The sequence below is a fragment of the Hippocampus bargibanti genome, linkage group LG03 (genome assembly GCF_051943395.1).
Source record: "Hippocampus bargibanti isolate YZ-2025 linkage group LG03, ASM5194339v1, whole genome shotgun sequence".
In the NCBI taxonomy this organism is placed as follows: Eukaryota; Metazoa; Chordata; class Actinopteri; order Syngnathiformes; family Syngnathidae; genus Hippocampus; species Hippocampus bargibanti.
Window position 1 is genome coordinate 28,625,853 of NC_142736.1, and position 22,023 is coordinate 28,647,875.

The 22,023-nt window shown below is 40.1% G+C and overlaps 1 protein-coding gene and 1 long non-coding RNA gene across 9 annotated transcripts in view; one reads left to right on the forward strand and one right to left on the reverse strand.

Moving 5' to 3' along the window:
• The window catches only part of LOC148900903 (uncharacterized), a 204,784-nt gene that overhangs the window by 164,883 nt on the left and 17,878 nt on the right, over positions 1-22,023 (reverse strand). The window lies entirely within an intron of this gene.
• celf6 (CUGBP Elav-like family member 6) overlaps positions 1-22,023 on the forward strand; it is a 187,088-nt gene that overhangs the window by 123,898 nt on the left and 41,167 nt on the right. For 7 of the 8 annotated variants that reach the window (XM_088992965.1, XM_088992967.1, XM_088992973.1 and 4 more), the window contains exons 4-5: positions 13,826-13,954; positions 21,929-22,008. In XM_088992965.1, coding sequence (XP_088849091.1) covers positions 13,826-13,954; positions 21,929-22,008 — 209 coding nt within the window. The remainder of the gene's footprint in view (positions 1-13,825; positions 13,955-21,928; positions 22,009-22,023) is intronic. The other variant, XM_088992971.1, reaches the window with a different exon arrangement.

Genomic DNA, 22,023 nt, shown 5'->3' on the forward strand with positions numbered 1-22,023 from the left:
TTTACGCATGCACGGCGACCTAAAGGTAAAAATTCAGTTGTCATCTGAATGGTTGCCCTGTATGTCAATGAAGTGACGGGACGTTTGATAGGCTGACAAATGTTTTTTTACTGGCACGCTGCGATCGACCAGTACTACCTCTGCGATCGACCAGTAAATCGCGATCGACGTAATGAGCACCTCTGGTCTAAGGTTTCTTACGCTGCATTGAATGTTTATGTAGCCCTAAAACTCAATATTCTGTGGGACCTGGAAATCAAGTAATGATGACAAAAACCCTGGCACTGGAGTGGACACATTTTTGCACGTCTGGCAGTAAATGAGTTAATGAAATTTCACAATAAAAGTTGATGATGGCAGCATGACTGAGCGCATGAATTCCACAACTATCATGGGTGGAATCGTCTCTAATTGAACCAGTCAGCGTCTGTTTAAATTTCTCGGTGGTGCTTCGGATGGGATCAGACTGAGCCATATTGGTGATTTATCTGCCCCAAGTGTGAATCAGATGGCTCATTTCCATTGGTGCACGCTCCCCTAAGTCAGTCTTATTTTTTTGTCACAGTGGCACTTTTAATTAATGGACATCTAAAAACAGGCAAAGTCTGACCGACAAGGCTTGTGTGAAAGCCAATTGGCATTCTCACCAAGATAAATTAGATCTCTAGGCTTAAGAGGGGAGGATGGATGCGTCCTAATATCAATTACTATTCCTCTTTCACCGAAAGGGAACGGAGACTAACAGGCAGGGTGAATGAAATACAGATGGCTCTTAGGCTAGCACATTCACCACTCGTCTGTTAGATGAGGTTTCTATATGGGAGGACAAGCCTGGAAACAGAACGGATTGAAATAAGACCAAGCAGACGGGACCCAGCAGAGATATTGAGCTTTAATGGCAACAGGAAGTCGGCCGCCCAGCAAGGGAAGTAAACTACAGTCAGGGTTGACAATGAAATGAGATTTACTATGAAGCCGTTCAGTTAAAGGGAAATAGACAGCTCGGGTAACTAAGAGAAAGATGAGGAAGCACGGACTTCATTTGTGGAAGAACCAGTCAGGTATAATTACTCGTGGGAGCCACTCCATTGTCAACTGGGACATGTTCACTTCAGTAGGGAGTCACTTCCATTTTATAGGTGCAGAAGATCCCCTTTTCTGGATGCTTTTCCTTGGTGACCTCTGATGCCTCTTGAGATGTAGCCGGAGAAGAAGTAATGCTAAGAGTGCAGAAACCCACGGCCTGTCTGCCATTACAGGCATTAAACCTATTTCCTCCCAAGGATGCAAACAAAGGGTGCCCAACCACAGCAAGGCTTAACCTGAAGACTCCTTAATATGCGGCCTTTTTTTTTTGGGGGGGGGGGCTTTCTTCTATCTTTAATGGTCTATGAATCCTCCACTTTGTGTAACGCTATGCAGCTCTAAATATACATTTCAGTATGCCAGCACTGAACTATGCTAAGTTATTTTTCTTCCTTGCATTTAAACTTTTTAAGCTCAAGGACTCACAGACTAAGAACACCAATTGTTGGTATTATTTTTGTTCTTGTATGATATGCCTGAATATAAATGAAGCAATGTCTCCATTGAAAAGTTCTTGGCAACTGGCTTCATTCCAAAATGGGGCAAGAATCTACAAATGTCAATTCCTCTTTAGACTGCCCCTCACACTCGCCTATTGTCTTTCTTCTTATGCCATCTCATTGGTACGCTGATGCAAGGAGAAAGATGAAGAAAATGATAGTGAGGCGTTCCGGGCCCATGGAGGAATTTGAGAGATACAAGGCGGAATGAACAAAGGGGCAAACGACAACAGGATGAAAAAGTTAACGGAGAGTGATAGAGGTAGCTGAGTGAATCTCAGTAGTAAATCATTCGCAAGCCGCCCCATATTCCCTATCGCCTCGCCTGGGAATGTTCTCCTTCTGACCTTGTCTGTGAAGAAAAGATTGGAGCCAGATTATCTATGATTGGAGATGCCCATTGTCTAAACACAATCTCTGAGCTGCAGTCCCACTTCGTTCGCCACTCCTGTCAGTTAGGAGAAAGCTCTATGACGATGGGTCTACTACTACTTTCGATAATGCCGATAAAGGTTCTGGAAGGTCCATCAATATGTTTTTTCCCTCAGTGTACTACCATCCCTGGTGTCTGTCTACCATTGTTCTACTTGTGGGCCAAATGTAATAAAGTGATACAAATCTTGACTGGTACTTTTGTTATTGACACGATTTCCCCATTTGAAACGGGAAAGACTTTTTGAAACTCCATGGTCTTCACTTTGCGAATTTATTGCTGTCCTTAACCCCTACTTGGATTCTATGTTTCCTTGCCGTTATTTTTAAGTTTGTTATGGTATGGTTTGGGGGTTTGAAAAAGGAAACCAATCATTGGTCCGACACAATGAAAATGCGGCATAAGTCAACTAGGGAAGCCTTCCAGCCGAACAGAATCAGTGATGGAGAAAATGGATGGATGGCTGTCCTCGTTGTTTATTAGCTCCTCCATCCCTTGGCTTTATTGGATGCTTATACAATTCCGGGAGCGGTGCAGCTCCTGAATTTTATTCCTGCTGGTCAGAGTCTGAGTCTTTTTAATATTTCCATGCCTTTCGGTCCGTCTATCCGAATGGGAATTTCTGTGAATGGCTCACGTTTGTCCTTGCCATCCTGTTCTTCAGAAGAATGACCCCAGACGGGGCAGTGTGCTGATTGACGGGACCTTAAGATGTCGCGCAGTGTGCTGTCATAGCCAAGCCCAGCAGGCACGGGATAAGTGAGGGCCTGCTGGCTGGCGCAGTCTGGCAGGCCACACGGGAGCGGCTGTCTTGAGGCACCTCATGCCGTCAGAGGACCGTGTTCCACTTTACATGCAAATGAAGCCAAAGAATCCCTCTGTGCCCCGAAACTACCGCCCAGCAAAAACTCTACTGTGGTGGTCAGTTTTGCATATGATGAGAACAAATCAGGGATTGGAGGAGATCAAATAAAGGTTTGTTTAACATTTATTTATGTAGCCTTGGGCGAGGGCATTGCGACAAAAAAATGCAACAGGCAGTTCTTCGTCGGTTTCCCCTAACTGTTTTGCATGCAGACCAGAGTGCTTCAGGCACCCGACGGTATAGGAGCGTGTCAGCTCGCGTTGTAAAAGTAACGCATTTACATGTAAACAACTGACATTTGAAATGTTTGCTTTCATCCCATTTCCATTCTGTGTCCACAATAAAACGCCAGAGCACTCAGCAGGGTTTTACTTTCATTACGTTAATATTCAATCAATTAATTTCAATACTGCAGTTGAATTAGGCATTTAATAACGTCTTATATGCATTCAACTCCTGGCAAGTCGGCAAAGGAACAACATTCAACAAGTGGGATTCACAAGTCTATCAAGCGTGAATAATTATGAAAATGAAAAATAATGATTCCCTCTGATGGAAAAGTTTCATTTGGCTTGATGTGTTCCAGGGCTGCGTTTCCCATTTAACAACCTCATCGACTAGAACACCTCTAGAGAAATTTATCTGAAAGATTGCTCATTCAAGATTGCAACCGTAACAACAGTGGAACACTAATCTCCCCTCATTCTCTTTGGCACGACCAAATATTTAACAATTTGTTGTGACTTTCAAATCGACTACATACTAGTTAACATCCAATTCATGAAAGGAAATATTGGAAAGTGTTGCAAGTAAAACTTTAACATTGAGAACCGTGACACAAGTATAAAAACGAGGGAAGTAAAAAACTTTTTTAATGATTGCGCGACATGCTTTCAGGGAAGTGCAGGTTACTGAATTGAAACGTTCACGGTATTGCCTCTCAATGTACGAGGGGGAATTTCTTCGGAATTGAAGCTCTAAATGAAAACATTCCTGACACAATCCATTACTTTTGCTTATTGAGGGTGACTAAGCAGCAAGACCGAGTTTTATTCATAGTTTTGTTCATCTCCATCATTGGTAAACTTTTGTGGTGGCATCAAACACACACACAGATAAAAAAAAGCAGCCTTCAAAATCCCTTTGAGGCTCACTCATTCGAAGTCTCACGAGGTATACCGAAGTCTCGTGGGATTTGCTCAGGTTTTGAGATACGCCTCATGCATGACGACAGTTCGACTTTGGAAGGTTCGTGAGAAACTTTTTTGGAGTCATTGTCAAAACCATCACTCCCCTTTGTATTTTTTAGGTTGTTTTAATTATTTTGTTGAGAGCTGAATATGCCAGATTGCAACAAAACTCCATTAACTCATTCACTTTAGGATGTGCAAAAATGTGTCCACTCTAGTGCCAGTCACTCTAGTTTTTGTCATGTCACTCAAATTCCTGCACCCACAGAATACTGAGTTTTAGGACTACATAAACATTCAATGCAGCGTAAGAAACATAAGACTCTCTCATTTCATCAGAAAGAAAACAGTTAATTCCTAAATCAAAGTCAAAGTCAGCTTTATTGTCAAATATGCTAATATGCATGACATGATATACATATATATATATATATATATATATATATATATATATATATATATATATATATATATATATATATATATATATATATATATATATATAATATAAGATAAGTCTGGAGTTATATAAGCTGGAAATGAGGGCAGCTGTCCAAAATACAATGCAATCCATACATATTGGTTTAGCCCTATAACAACAGTTGAAGCTGGAACAAAGCCCTAACATGGAAAAAATGTGTAATGCTGCCCCTTGTGAGAGGGAAAACATTTCCTGAGTTCTGGCCACTTTATCAGCACCCAAGCAAGAAAAAAACAAAACCTGAACAAATTTGGGAATGGCGCTCTAAGTCATATGATCAATTCCCGAATAAATGTGTGAATGGCAGTGAATGAGTTCATACTCAACACAATTAAAAATGCTTTCTTTGTATCCTAGTGTGATTTTTCTTCTCGCCAATGCAGATAAAAAGTGTTCATCCTTTTTAGGGGTTATTTCAGAAATAATGTTGTTTGAGAGTGTACTGGTCTTTTATCTTAAAAGATCAATAATATTGAACAAAACCTCAGTTGAATGTTTTTGTTTTCTTTTTCACGACGTGGAAGTGGGTGAAACACTCATTACCCCGCCCCCAAGCCTCAAAATGTATTAGACAAAAAAGTAAATGGTGCGATTTACTTCCAAACCGATTCCCATAACTATCACGCAATTGGGATACTGAGGGGATGATGTGAAACAAAGACCAACACCAAGTAAAAACAAAACAAAAAAAAAACACATTTTACCATTTTATCGAGCCATTCTGTCTACCGTCATGAGCAAGTGTGTCTAGTGGCGAGCCTCGCAGGCACACCAGAAATAAAAATGTATAAAATAAATAAATAAATAAATAAATAAATAAAGTAAAATCATGCTTTGCTAATGAGTCCATGAGAAGTGCAACTTGTCTGTTGTGTTGCCTGGGACATTACACCGCATCTGAAATGCACCCGGCGGCCTGGTAGGCATCTTTTATTGTTGGGTGCAGCTGTCCATGCTTTGTGAGCACTTGCTACTACCAAGCCTCCTCGACAATAGCCAGCAGGCATGATGGGATGGAATGGTGAAAACAAAAGACATTTACCACCGCACAGGAGTAGCGACGTCTTTCCGAAAATAATAGAAAATAAAGACAATATTACCAAAGAAATAAAATTGAAATAGAAGCGTTATAGCAAGTAATTATTCACCTCGAGATGGAAAAGAAAGTCAAGGATGGCAATACAGGAGAATGAGAATGATACGATGCGAGCGAGAATGATATGATGCGAGTAGAGTATTATATTGAGAGAAGCATCAATCTTGAGAGCACATGGCTCGTGTGAAAAATCTATTAGTTTTTAATATACCTCAGGGATAGAATGATGGAATCCCTGCGGTACGGAATGACAAGGCATCCTGGAGACAAGCGACTGTCAGATGACTGGAATATCCCGGTAACGTTTCTGATCTCTTTGTATGCGCATAGTTTAGAAGAGGCATAGCAGCAGTCCGTCACTATTTATAATAGTTCCCAGGTGCCTTTAGAGCATGTCTGTGACAAACTTTTATCAAAATACTTCAGGGATTCGGATAAATATAATTCTGCTTGGCTCCATCCTATCCAGGGGTCATATAGAAAAATCAAAGACCTCGCAATGTCTGGTTCAACTAGCTGTGTCTTTGCTCACTCATCACAACCATAAATCTTCTCTTGGCAACACAATTTCTAGCATTCTTCAACCATTATGTCCACTGTCGCTCCTATGCACGTCTTAATCCATCCATATTTGGCCTCCCTTGCTTTAACTCCAAATTTTCGAATCTGCGCTGTCCCTCTGATGAGCTCATTTCTCATCTTGTCCATCCCCATCACTCCCAAAGAGAATCTATTCATATTCAACTGTTCAATCTCAGCTCCTTCGATTGCGTTCATGTCATTGATAATGTGTCCAAAGTCCGGCCCAGGGGCCAAATGCGGCCCACGGTCAATTTTCATCCGGCCCACAGCCTCCATTATAAAATGAAGAACATCTGGCCCACATGTAGAATTAATACATTGGGTTGTAGCGCTGTTACCTCCGTGTGATAAATGCTACCATCGAGAGGCTCAATTAGGAAAAGCAAATTAGTATATGAGTAATTACCTGAAAGAGCCCCCCAAACTTCTCAATGGCGATTTTCTATTTTTTTCTAAAATGGTGACAATCGCAACAACAACAAAAAAACCATTACTGTCCAGTGATAACAAACAAAAGTAAAAAAAAAGTGAAATGGTGAGAAAATGGATAGAAAACAAAGGCAGAGTGTAGACTGCAAGGTTAAAATATCCCATCAATTGGGCTCCACAAATAACCCACACAAGCCATCTGTACAATTTGAAGAGAACATACAAGCAAGGGAACCAGCTGTTAATTATGTTTCTAGTGTGTCTGCCTGCATCTGTTGTCGTTACAATATCACAACTTCTAACTTCTAGGATCTACAACCCAGCGCTCCTTGGGACACTTTATGCAAAAAGCTATCCATTCCATCAAGCCATCAATGACCATCACAAAAGTAAATAAAACAACTTTATTATCCAGTACAGTTGATTTCTTTAATTACAATACCATAGCACATTTATTATCCGTAAAATAAGGGATATTGTATGTAGTTTTAAGGCTTACTTAGTTGAAAATTAGTTTTATGGGGACCTGGAAATGGATTATTCTCATTTTAATGGTTTCCTATAGGAAATTAATGTTTGGAATACACACTTTTAGCTTTTTGGTTTGTCCGCCGAAAACGAGTTCATATGGCAAGATTATATTCTTGCGAATTTAATGTTTGTAAGGCGAAAAGTTTATTAGCGAACAGGTTTGTAAGCCGAGGCATCACTGTAACTCTTTTAACAAGTCTGGGTTACATCGACATTTACACTGAACTATAGCAGCTTTTTCTCAGTGTTTTTATATTATTTCATCATTCCACATTGCTTCTATATGAGTCCTCAAGCCTCTTAATGCTAACAGACAAGAATGCCTCTGTTTTTTCGTACCTCTTCACTTTGAATGGCTTGCGTTTTGAAGTCCCAGTGCCATCTCCTTACACAGAGGGTGCGTTACATGATATTCATATTCATAAAACTCCAATTTCAAGTGTACGAGTGGCCATGGGAGATGTGGTTGTAGCGGAATGGGGGCTGTAAAAATCCAGCGTGAGCAGCTTCGGAGACAGGTGCAAAGAGGACTAATTAATAGCAATCAATACTCGGGGCCTGGGCAGGTGGCTGGCCGGTGGAGACTCTCTCAGGTCAGGCAATGAAAAGATAGCCAGCACCAAATTCATTCTGTTCTCCCGGAGGACGGCTCTGAAGTACACTCACACTTCCTTTAATGCCTTCGCAGGTGTGTCATTTATTTTTGCGTTTGCCAGCACATTTGGAAAGTTCATTACCTCGCTCATGGCTTGTTAATTAGCCTTGTAAAGCCACCATTAGATCTCCTCGGGCCAGGACCAAGATGAGACTTTTTTTTTTGGTCCCACAACATTAGCACACAGTCGGCGGGCCTGTAAAACTGCACTCTGCCCATTTAAGTGCGACCCCTCAGTGGAAATCTGAAAGATAGAGTGGCCTTCACGACAAATTAGGTCACACTTGCTCTGGACTGGCTGTGTAACGTTCCTTCATATTTCCTCTTCACTTCCTTGAACAGACGTCAGCTTCATTTACCCAAACACATGTTCCCGCAAAATGTCCAGGGGTAAACATTTAACTACATTTCCATGATCGACTCGAATTTGAAAGCGACATTTTATAGAAAATTGACTTTTTAATTTCTTGCATAAACACAGTTCTCTGGAGCGCATTTCCAAACCTCAAGTGTAAATTTAAATAATTTCTGTCCATTTGCGAGCGTTTCTCCATTTTCATCCAAATGTATAACAAGAGTGGGGCTGGTTTCTGCCGCCCTCACTCATGATTTCTTTTCCCATGACATTACCAGTTAATGGGGGTGAATAGCCATAGCCACTTTCGATTAACAAACAGTACACACAAAGTTCAACATCCCTGAAAGGGGTGATGCCCCTTTTATGAAATCAAACCTAAACGATAAACATAAATGAGTTTATGACTTGCTTCAGTACAAAATTGTTGATCCTGACTCATACATGTTAAGTTTTAGTAATTATAAATTGGGAGATTTTCATATTCGCAACTCTGTGGTGCATGTTAAAATAATGTGTGTTACAAAAGTGTAAATTAGAAGTAAATAAAACAGAAAAAAATGCTTTCATTGTTGATTTATACATTCAATTAGTATAAAAATGTATTTTGTTTTTTACATTTTGTTTTATTTCACCTTACAAATGAACTGTCTGTATTGTGTCAATAATTTCTTTATAAAGTAAATACAGTGACACCTCAGCTTACGAACTTAATTGGTTGCCAGAAAGTGTGTGTAAGGGGAAAAGTGTGTCTTCCAAAAAATAATTTCCCATAGGAAACCATTAAACATTAGAATAATCTGTTTCCAGGTCCCCATTAAACATAATTTTCTACTAAATAAGCCTTAAAACTACACAAAATATATCTTATTTTATGTATAATAAATGTGCTATTGTATTGTAATTAAAGAAATAAACTGCACTGTATAATAAAGTTGTTTTATTTACCTTTGTGACGGTGGATGTAGTTGCCTCTTGATGATATCCGACTTAAGTTGCCGTGCTTTCTCTGCGATAATACCCTCACTCACATGGTCCCCTGCGAGCTTCTTTTCGTTAAGCCAAATCAACAGACGTTTTTCAACCTATTCTATTGCCTGAGACGTTGCTTGGACGAACACAGAAACACCCTTAGCCACACGTAGCAATGGTCGACTTAGCGTACTGCTACTGAGACGCTAAGTCACACAAACGCACACCTCGTTCGTGGTTTTCGACGATTTCCTTCTTCTGCTCGACCGTAATTTTTTTTTTCTCCTCTTCGGTTTAACACTAGGCTGTGGTGGGGTCTTTTTCGGTCCCAAAAAAGCAACAGTATCCACTCGATCGCAATCCACGTATGCACTCAGAGAAAGGGGGTGTGGAAAAGTAGTCCGGCAGCCACGGTGGCGCTGTTCGGCCATGTGGTTTGGTGTTCTTCTGCCGAAAACTAGTCCGCCAGCCATTGTGGCGCCCTGTGTGTTTCCCGAAGACTTGTTTGTATGTCAAGATTATATTCTCGTAAATTTAATGTTCGTAAGGAAAAAAGTTTGTAAGCTAAAGCGTTCGTAAACCAAGGTATCGGTGTATTGTGGTCAAAATCATGAGTCTCCCGAACAAATCGTGAGACTTAACTTGTATGCTCCCAACTCCCAACCTGCACCTCAGTCGTCACTGTACCAATAGACACGTGCATATGAAACAGTGCTGATGTGAGTCACAGGCTAATTTCATCACCACAAATACATAGTCATAGCTAATTGTTGGGGTATAGAGTGATCCCTCGCTACTTATCGCGGCTTCAGTGCATCACATATATATTTTTTCAGGGGGATTTTTTTTATTATTAACGGCATGCAAATGTGCAAACAAACAAAGTAAAAGAAACAACACTGAAAAAAAAACACTGCCAACAAAGCAGAATAAAATCAAACACACTGGCTTTGACAGCATTCTGCTGCATGAGCTGTTCTCAATTCTCAAAAAGAAGAAAGACGAGAAAAGAAAGAGTGCCAACAACAAACGATAACAATGTTATTCTCTCGGAGAAAGAGTTCTTCAGTAGAAAAAGACACTACAGCGCAGCGGAATCAGGACAAATAGGCGCAGCAGCAAAATATTGTTTTACAACAACGTTCTTTAAACTATTAAAAAAAGGTTTTATTTTTTGTTTCATTCTGCAGTATGTACAGTTTTGCATTGTAAAATTAAAAAAAAGCTGACTACATTGTACTTCGCGGATTTCATCTAGCTATTTTTGGACTATTTATTTTTGGAACGTATGTCTCGCGATAAACGACGGTTCACTGTATTATCCAAATGATATTTAGTATGACGACACTTGGATGTGATTTTTTTTTTCTGTTACTAGAAAGAAAAAAATAAATAAATTAGTTTTCGCACTTGCTTTCACTCGATAAAAACACCCGAGCGATCCGCCTTGAGAAAAACCCAGCGAGTCACCAGGATTACAGCAGCAGCAGAGCCCAGGGCACCAAAGCCTTATTGATTATGCAGGTGGCCATTTGTGTGGCCAAGCGGGTAGTCCGCACGTGTCTGATTTGAACTTTACAGAGATAGAACAGGATCCGATTTCCCTCGCCACTTTATTTTTAGACCAGATGCATCTAATGGGGCCTGGCAGGTACAGGAGGCGTCACATCTGTTGAAGCCCAGGTGATGCTCTTGCCATCCTCACCTCCTCGCCAACCTCCACACACCTCCCACCCTCCATACCAGTCAAATGACTCACGTGCAAGATCAACAGTGTCATTCCCAATCAAGTCCTCTTCTTCTCGCTGCCACTTTCTCTCAGAGCAGAGGAACGGGGCTCGTGTTTGTAACCATTTTACTCCACAACACATGCTGAATTGGATATGAATAATGTAAAAGATGTAAAATAAGATGAATGCTCTGTCTGTAGCAGGAGAGTAGATTGGAATAATTCATCCTTTCTATACTGTCCAAAATGAGAGGGGAGTGTAACTTTTACTTTGCTCGTGAAAAAAGGATATTTATTAACAAGCTGGATTCAATTCAAAATGTAGCTTGCTTTCCCCCAAGCCCCCCCCCCCCAAAAAAAAAAAAAAAAAAAAAAAAAAAAAAAACAGATGCATCACTGCGCTCGCGATCAATGTAATTCTTAGAAAAAAGTGAATAGTCTCAGGACATGATCACAAAACACACTCTCTCTTAGAATCGCCGCTATTGTTATGAACCATGCTCGTAATTATCCGCAATAACAAAAGAACAATATTCATAATTCCCGTACAGCCCCCTGCACATTCCAAAAGCGCAGTGATTATCCTTTCTTGCACTCTAACCGACCCGTTTCATTTGTTGGCGAGAAGTTTTCCAAAGTTGCCACTTTTCCACCAAGTTCTCCATATATGCATTGTAATTACCATATTTTCTGGTGTATAAGGCACACCGGAGTATAAGACGCATTGCCAATGAATGGTCAATTTTCAAACCCTTTCCACATATAAGAAAGTATTTTCCAAATATATAAATACAGACAGTCCCCTACTTACAAATATTCAAGTTACAAACAGTACATACAAACATTTTTGAGTAACGTGTGACGTATTCTCTCCAGTTGTACATGCACATATGTTTATGGCATATATTTTGTTAAATGTTTCTTTTTCAGAACAAACCAATACAGGGTACTTATACAAGCCTTAAACAGACTTATATACACATTAAACATATGTATATAAGCCTTACACATACATTCCATACGAAATATAGCACCTTTGCAAGTTACGAATGAATTCACCCTAGGAACAACCGTTCGGAACGTATCTAGTTCGTAAGTTGGGGAGCGTCCATATATAAGGCGCACCAGACTAGAAGGGGCACCTTCAATGAACAAAAAGTTTGCCAAATATAATATATACATATACAAGTTGCCACTCTTCCACCAAATTCTCCATATATGGATTGTAATTACCATTTTCTGATACAGAGAGACCTCAACTTACAAACACCTTATCTTACAAACTTTTCGTCTTACAAACGTCAAATTTATGAAAATTAAACCTTATAATAAGCACTATTTTCATAATACACACCCACCACGGCTGGCGGAGTGATCTTCGGCGGAAGCACACGACCGAACAGCAGCAGAGGTTAAGTTACCAACAGTACTCATGGAAGGTGACTCTCCTTCCATAAGCCATCAACGACCATCAAAAAGGTCAATAAAACTTTATTTTACAGCGGTTTATTTCTTTAATTTAATTACAGTCCTCATGTAATGCGCCTCTTTCCAAACAGCAATTGCCTTTGACCTTCAACCTGAAACGCCATTCCATCAAGCCATAAATTATGTAAATAAAGTGACTTTTAAGGCTTATTTGGTTGAAAAGTATATTTTATGGAAACCCGGGAACGGATTATTCCCATTTTAATGGTTTCCTATGGGATTTTTTTTTTGAGATACACACTTTTCACCTTACACACTCTGTCTGGGAACCAATTAAGTTCGTATGTTGAGGTCTCACTGTACAGCGGAGTATAAGGCCCCAATAAATGGTGTATTTTCAAACTTTTTACATATGTAAGATGGATCTTCAATGAATGAAATAAAGTCTTGCAAATATAATATACAATACAGACACTCCCTTACTTGCGAACATTCGCGTGACAAACAACGGTACGTATGAATGTTTTTGTAGCAACATATGTAGTATTTTCACCAGTTGTACATTCACATATCTTTCTTATATTTTATTTAATGTTTATTTATCAGTACAAACCATTACAAGTGACTAATACAAGCCTTAAACATACTTATATAAACCTCAAACATACGTATATAAGCCTTAAAGATACATTCCTTACAAAAACACATTCCAACTGAAGCAACTTACGAACAAATTCACCTTACGAACGACCGATCGGGAACATATATCATTTGTAGTTTGGGGAGCATCGATATATAAGACTATAAGGCACACCTTGTCCAAGTATAATATATACAAATACAAGTTGCCACTCCTCCACCAACTTCTCCATATATGGATTGTAATTACCGAATTTTCTGGTGTATAAGGCACACTGGAGTATAAGGCCCACCCTCAATGAACGGTGTATTTTCAAACTTTTTCCATATCTAAGGTGAACCTTCAAAGAATGAGAAATGTTTTCCAGATATAATATATAGATATATACAAGTTTTCCAAATATAAGGCACACCACATTATACAGTATAGGCTGGAGTTACACTCTACTTCTACAGGGGGAAATGGAGTCGTGGCTGCTAATAGTAGTTGCGAGACCTGTTGCGGCTTGATATTACTTCACATAAAAAGCGCATCTGCGTATAAGGTGCAGGGTCATCTTTTGAAGAAAAGGAAGGCTTTTGTGTGCACCTTATACACCGGAAAATACGGTACTGGATCTGATCATATTAGGTTGATCAAAAAACATTTTCAGGGAAATTTGAAATGAAATTAATATCACATGGCGCCTGACTAAATTAGGATTTTTACTTAGCAGGCGCACGGTGGACCTAAAACCAAAATTTAAGGGTTTAAGTCCAAAGTACTGTTTCACAGTCACATAGTGGCTCAGCAGAACGCTACCATCAGCTGCTGTCCCCCCTGCCACCCCACCCCACCTCTCCTCCTGATCTAGAAGACAGGAAGCTGTTTGTGGGGATGCTCGGAAAGCAGCAGAGCGAGGATGACGTCCGGCGGCTCTTCGAGACCTTTGGCCAGATCGAGGAGTGCACCGTCCTGCGGGGTCCTGATGGGGCCAGTAAGGGTCAGAGCACACACACACACACACACACACACATACAAACGCACACACATACACACGCATACACGCACACACTAACACAGTCCCTTGTCATTCCTTTTGCGTGTCCGGCCGGTTTCGTTTCAGCCTCCTTCGCTCGAGCATCCTTGAGGGAGCGCAACTCAACACTTGCTCGCTCACTGTCGCGATGCTACAAGACCCCCCCCCCCCCCACACACACACACACACACTACTCCATTTACACTGCCGTCTTATTTCTTATATAGCAGCTCATTTCCGCAACACCGGCATGTTTGTTCCCCGCATCGCCGTCATCCTTCCCCAGACGATCGTTATGTACTACAGTAAATAAAGCAGCAAGGCTCGGAGTTTAGCAACGGTCACTCTCAATAGAGAAGAAAACACGTTCACGACTTATTACATCAAAATATAAAGTCGGCTGATGTCGGCTTGATTTCTAACTCATTCAATGCCATTCACAAATTTTTCGGGAATTGAAAATATGACGTAAAGCGCCATTCCCAAATTAGTTCAGGTTTTGTTTTTTTTGCGCTGGCCAGACCTCTGGCAATGTTTTTCGCTTCCACAAAGGGGCAGCATCTCCCACTTTTTTCCATGTTAGCGCATTGTTCCAGCTCCAGCTGTTGTTTAAGCGCTATATCAACCAATATGTATGTATTGCATTGTATTTTGGACAGCTTCCCTCATTTCAAGCTCATCGAAACAAGGGCGCAGAAAATCGTACTGGACCCTTCGCACCCTGCCCACCACCTTTTCCAGCTAGTCCCCTCAGGCAGGCGGTACCGATCCATGCGAACCAAATCCAGCAGACATTTGAACAGCTCCTTCCCCCAAGCCATTAACTCTCTCAGCAATAACCCAAAGAAAACTGTATAGTGTGTTTTTGCAATTTTATGATGATACTAGTACAGCGTGGTCCACCGGAGACAAATTCCTTGCATGTTCTACCTAATTGGCAATAAAGATGATTCTGAGTCTGGTGTTAGCGCTTTGTTCCGCTATTCAGCTGTTGTGAAAGCGCTATATAAACCAATATGTATGTATTTCATTGTATTTTGGACAGCCGCCTTCATTTCAAGCTCATATAACTCCAGACCCATATAATTTAGGAATTAACTCTTTTTATGATGAAAGAAGAGCTGCCTTGAATGTTCATATAGTCGGAAAACTCAATATTCTGCAGGTCCTGCAAAAATCGAGTGACAATGACAAAAACCCGAGCACTGGAGTGGAGACATTTTTGCACATGTATGGCAGTGAATGACTTGATTTACTCCATAGACCACGACCCTTGTTTGAATTCTTAAATATTCACTACCCTTGGCCACTTGTCAAACCAAAATGAAGTGAACTGTACTACCGGCACAAGGGGCTCGATAAGCATCTGTAAGCCGCGACATGTCCATCTAAACGACGATGAGCGTGAAGGCGAGGTGCCGCGAGATAATGCATGCGTCCTCTTGTTCAATCAATGAGAGAAGCTCACTGGTATCGAACCACGCGCTTTTCAGCATCTACATGGCTTGCTTTCACCGGGATTAACCAGCTCTTTCTTGTTGTGTCCCCCACCACATTCGTGTACCTCCCGCCACTCGCTACACCCACCCGTATCCCACCCCCCAACCGCTTGCTTCCACTCTTTTCATGCCCCCTCCCTTTCCTCCTTCCTGTCTGCTCAGATGCCTCGGGCTGATTGACAGCACATAAAATGAAATCGGGCCGGTGCCGGCGTGTACGACAGGAGCTATACTTTCACTCCTTTTCACCCTCCTCGTTCCTCCCTCTCTCGCTTTGTGCGCCATATGTTTCCTCAAGTGGCATTCGTCTCTCACTCGTTACTTTTCTCACACTTCTTCTCCATAGCCTTCCACTGCGACAAAATCAAGTGAATATGGTGTAAATGTCGAATGGCCCAAAGTCATACAAAAGTTCAGCTTTCATTTTCGTGAGAAAAAAAAAAAAGTATCAAAAGTTGGACAGAAAATTTGAATGAAACATCAACAAATGTAGGGAGAAACAAAGAATCATAATGATTATCTCCCAAAATGGCTTTTGAGATGAATAACGTGATAATCACAGTAGCAGATGTAACCCAGACTTGTTAATATTGTTATTTTACTGTTAGTTTCTATTAAAGTGATGCTTATTAATGACACCGATGTTTCCAATGGACCTTAAATGCACCAAAGACTGGGGAAGCAAGACTTTTTGGTAAGTGTGAAACAAAGAACCTTTTCGCACTTTTCCATGCGGGTCGGAAAGAAAACTCTGAGCGAAATGAAATTTAGCTTTTGAATATCCATCTGTGCACAAAATTCGGCAAGGTATTTATTTACCTCATTCATTCGAGTATAACACGCAACATTTTCTACCTAAAAAAGAACTCAAACTTTGGGTGCGCGTTATAAACAAGGCCTTGGGAAAAAATTCTCATATATATATATATATATATATATATATATATTTAAAGGACAAGCGACGTCTCCGGACAAGTTGTGTCCATAATTTGTAAAATGGCTTCAAATGACTTCTACTGAGCCTGTTTTAAAAAGATTCCACCGCATAAAGCTATATTTTACATTTTAAGACTCGCGCTGGATATTCAAGAAGTCTTGTTTTTGAGTTGGTGACGAGTCCGTACGTGACGTCACTAAAGGAACGCCCCCTGACTGAAAAAAAGACACTGTAGCAGTCCTTCCATCACGTCAATGTATTTTGCTGTATTGTATGGTCTGAAAACCTTGTGTTGCACCCAAAAGCTGCCAGAAGAGGGTATGTACATTTCACAGCAGCAAAGTTATGAAAGCCAAGCTATATCTTATCTTAGCACATAAAGAAAATTGCCTTGCTGCCTTTACCAAAAGAACTTACAGTAAAGTCTCGTTATATCGATATTCAAGGGAGTCCGAAAAAATATCGATATAACCGGGACTATCGATATATCCGACCGTGTTTGCATGTAATTTTCTCCGTGCGTGCATAGAAATAGTATCGATATAACCGGGACTATCGATATATCCGATATCGATATAACGAGACTTTACTGTATTTCAAAACAATTGAGACTTTTCTTAATAATAATATTGAGACGTTTCTTCTTTCGGAAGCTTTTGTCGGTCCTGGATATTGTCTTATGATTCGGAATTCATGTTTCTGGACTTGATGTTTTGAAATTCCTCTTTTCAAGTCTCATGGATCACTCGTCAGTCCCTGGACGCTCTCAGGCCAATTCAATGCAACATCAGAACAAGGAGATATTTGATAGAAAAATAATTTTAACAAGACATTTATTTCACAATTCCAACAAGAAGGAGAAGAGGCTTCTCAGATCATAGCTGTTAAGGTTAGAAACTGTCTACTTGTGTCTCGACTTGGTTGTCACTGTTCCGTACATTTATTATAAATGCAACATATTTTAGCCATGAAACAACAAGCCCCGGATCTTGTTTGAATCGAATGAGGCTCACTTTGAAATTAACTGCGCTATGTTGTCCACGACATGGGCCCGACTGCCATGTTGATCTAAACGCGTGCTCCTCGGAAGCCTTTCAGCAGCCCCCTCATCACAAGTTTCACACCCATCCCACATTCACCACCCCATCGATTCTCAAAACTACTTTGGGCGTTTGCTGCCAGAGTTGAATAGAGCCCCGAGTTGTCAGGAATAATAGAGAGATGGCTTTTAGCTCTATAATTAAGTTGTGTTATAAATGTCACCCATCCAGCCAGATGGAATTCATGCATACATATTACTACCCAGGGAATTTAAAAGGCAGTGGCGAGATCCCCTCACTTGAAAGCAATGCAATCTCTCTCCTCGCCGCGTTCGCCCCAAGTCATTCGGAGATGTCAAATTGGGAAGAAAAAAAAAACTCAAGGCATGTGCCATAATTCATGAGGCTCTGGCACTTCCATTTAATTGGAGATGTTTTTGCAATGCGTTACCCTTTTCTTCCTGGTCTGCACATACGTCCAAGTCCAAGCGAGTGGATGTTTCATATTGAAAAGTTGAGAGTATGAGCGGGAACCTTTTTCTATTCAGTCCCATAGAGGATATGCCAGATTGATGAAAAAAAAATGTTGAATCAGCCAAGCCATTGCACAGAACATGCACAATGTCAGAATGACGTCTGTGTAAGCTCTCAGTTGTACAGGAGTGCTCCATCGATGAAAAGGTTTCTACAGCTGTCATCTGTACTTCTTTGAAGGTGTCAAACATTTCGCTCCTCATCCGAAAAGCTTCGTCTGGAAACTAAAAGTATGCTGGTAGCTCTGGCTACCAGCATACAATATACAGTAAAGTCTCGTTATATCGATATATCGATAGTCCCGGTTATATCGATACTATTTCTATGCACGCACGGAGAAAATTACATGCAAACAGGGTCGGATATATCGATAGTCCCGGTTATATCGATATTTTTTCGGACTCCCTTGAATATCGATATAACGAGACTTTACTGTATATAATATACATACTATATACTATATATATATATACACATATACATATAATATACATACATATATACACATCCATACATACCTACATACATACAGATCCATACCACCATCCATTTTAATATATATCCTCTTGCACTCATTCACGGCCAGACGTGCAAAATTGTGTCCACTCCAGTGCCAGTGTTTTTGTCATTATCCCTTGAATTCTATGACCCACAGAATATTGAATTTTAGGACTACATAAACATTCATGTTTTTCTACTTTCATTCCTTTCATAACTTTGCTGCGTTGAAATGTAAATTTCTCCACGGCGAGGCTAATAAAGGCAAATCCAATCCAATACAGTGTTAAAAACCTCAGATGCTCTTCTTTCATCAGGAAAAAAAAGTTAATTCCTAAATTATATGGGTCTGGAGTTATATGATCTTGAAATGAGGGTGGCTGTCCAAAATACAACGCAATACATACATATTGGTTCATATAGCGCTTTAACAACAGCTGAAACTCGAACAAAGCACTAAAATGGAAAAAGGGAAATGCTTCCCCCTTGTGGAAAAGGAAAAACTTTGCCATAGGCCATGACCAGCGCTTTATTGGAACCCAAGCGTGAAAAAAACAAACCTGAACAAATTCGGGAATGGCGCTCTACGTCATGTTTTCAATTCCTGATTTTTTTTTTTTTTTTGAATGGCAGTGAATGAGTTAGGATCACAGTTAAACTGGACAGATGACTTGAGGCAGTGCAAACTCAAAACTGCTGAAACCCTCACCACTCGACGACATTGCTGCTCCAAGTGGATATCATGTTCTTCCTTTTTGATTTATTGTCACTTTAGTCACATTGTACTGAGCAGCGACAAAAGAAACTTTACTCCATTGTCATAAATTGCATTTCCGGTTCTACATTTACCGTTGCATTTGTTCCTTTCTGGTGCACCTCCATGGTAGCATAAAATACAGTCAACCCTTTACCTGCTAACATTGCATCTCAGATGATTTGATTATTTATGTCTCATGTGATTTAGCTTTTTAGAAGGTCTATTTATTTATAGTTACAGTACATTCAGCCAATTTAATTATTGGATATTTCCATCCATTTGTTTTCTACACAATACTAATACATCTGTATTAGAGGAGAGCTTAGCTGGAGCATGTAGAAGTTGACTTTGAGCCAAAATGGGGTACATCTGCATTAGTTATCAGACAACTGCAAGGCACGTATAGACAAACAACTATTCAGACTCACATCCACAAATATGGACAATTTACAGCCGACATTACTGAAATATTCCAGTCAAGGTCAAAGGCTCACAGTCAAAACCACAGTAAACTCTTCAGCTAACTTAAACTATTTCAAATCCGATTCCCCAACATTTCCCCAGTGTTTGGCTCAGGAAACGTGTGCCGTTCGATGAGCACCGCTGTTGCTCGATTAATGAAAAGCAGCTGAATAAATCCGCAAGGTTGTTAATTAGATAGCCTTCTGTAGTTAAAACATGAGCGACCCGAGGCCAAGGATAAAAATTGGATAGAACAGAGTCGTCAATAATGGTAACGTTGATGAATTCAAATACCGTTTGGAAATGAATTACCATTCTCTTCCATTTTACTTCACCATAGTGCATTGATGTCGTCCTGTGTCCATGGTTTAGGACAAGCATATTAAGATTTACACCTTAATATGCCATAGTCAATATGGCGTATTCTTATCTGGCATAATCTTAATCTAAATGGAACAATTAGACTCTAAATGTTCCAAAAGATGTAAAACTTTGGGATTTGACCAAATCATAGATGTCATCACATACTGTGAGCTGCAAGTGTACGTTGATCTCAAATGTTAATGCTGTTACTCCTCTTCTTTTGGTAGTCTGCAACTTTATCTTCTCGTTTCCATTTGCGTTCTGAGTCTATTAGATTTGAAAGGGGGTATCAATCACCAAACATACACACTTGCTGATAATGTTTTTACACAATACTAATCTGTGCACTGTACAAAGAATGTAGACCAGTTTTTTTTTTTGGAGGGGGGTTGATATGATTGTGGGAATCACTTGAAAATGTCTGAGCTTCACACTGCGTAGCCTCAAAGTCATGGTCATTGCAATGAGCTTAATTTAAGTAGATATCGTTGTTCACAGGCCAGTTACCACAATGTTCCCCCCTATAAAGAATATTTTATACTTTGTTAAAGTTTAAGTTGTGCACTTAAACATGACAGTGTGCTTTAAATCTTGACTTTAATGACTTTCTATGACAAAAGTATGTAGCTGAAAATTGTTTTACATGATGAAAAACATTTTTCTTAATGTCCCTTCTGAACATTGCCTGTACAGACGCTCCCAAACAAACGAGATACGTTCTTGTGGTTCACCCTAAGAACAGTGGTTCTGAGGGTGAATTTGGTCATAAGTAGCATCAGTGCTATATTCTGCATGGAATGTATGTTTAAGTCAAACACTTAACGAGGAAGTATAAAAAACAGACGCTCTAACAGTCATAAAATAAATTCACACCCACGACCACATTAAGGCTTGTATGCGTAATCTGTATTGGTTTGTACTGAAATATAAAAATTTAATAAAATGTATGCTTTACAAATGAAGGCACTAAGAAATTAAATTTATTATTATTATTATGATGATTATTATTATTATTACAACAATGTTCACATGTACCGTTGTTCTTAACTTGAATGTACGTACGTAGGGGAGCGTCTGTACAGTAAATAAAGTTCAATGATGTCATCAGTTTGGTCTCTGACAAGTTATTTTGAACAGTTGAATTCATCAGCAATTTGTAGAGAGGGCGGAGGGGGATAAAAAAAATCCCCCAAAACTTTGAGGCAACACTTGATCTATCTAAATAACCAAGTTGAATTATCCACTTGAATCACTTTTAATATCATTTGAAACGATAATCCAGCAAAGATCCACGACCCTGCTGCCGGTGCTTACAGTACTTCTCATGATCTGGCCAACTTCTCACGTCAACCGACTCTTCCTTCCTGAGCCTTAGCCACAAAACAGATTTAGAATGAATTCAATGTCCTTCAAGGCAAAATAAATAAAGAAATAAATGGATTCATCCCTCCTCAGATTGCCTCCTACGCCACCACCGCCAACGTCTTAAATTTGAGGCGAGCGACGATTCCGTCGGATAGGCCGATTATAAGACCGCGCTTTTGTCGTGCTAATCTCCTTTATGAGTGACTGCACACAAATCACAATGTGTAAATATTAAACAGATTAATATTCACAAACAAGTCTGTGGAATTAGCGCTGCCGGGGCGAGGGACGGGATGTTCTAGGCCGCTAATGCCTTCAGCGACGACCCCAACACACAAGTGACCAGAATATATTTCTAGATTCGATCGCGTGAAGACAAAAAAGAAAAATGTTTTTTTTTTTTCTCTGTCTCTTTTTTAACTTGATAAATCCAAGGCCATCTGCCTGATGTTGTTTCGCCTTTCTTTGCGTGTGTGTTTGCAGGCTGTGCTTTTGTCAAATTCTCCAGCCACGGAGAAGCGCAGGCTGCCATCAACAGCTTGCACGGTGGACAGACCATGCCTGTAAGTAACGCAGCC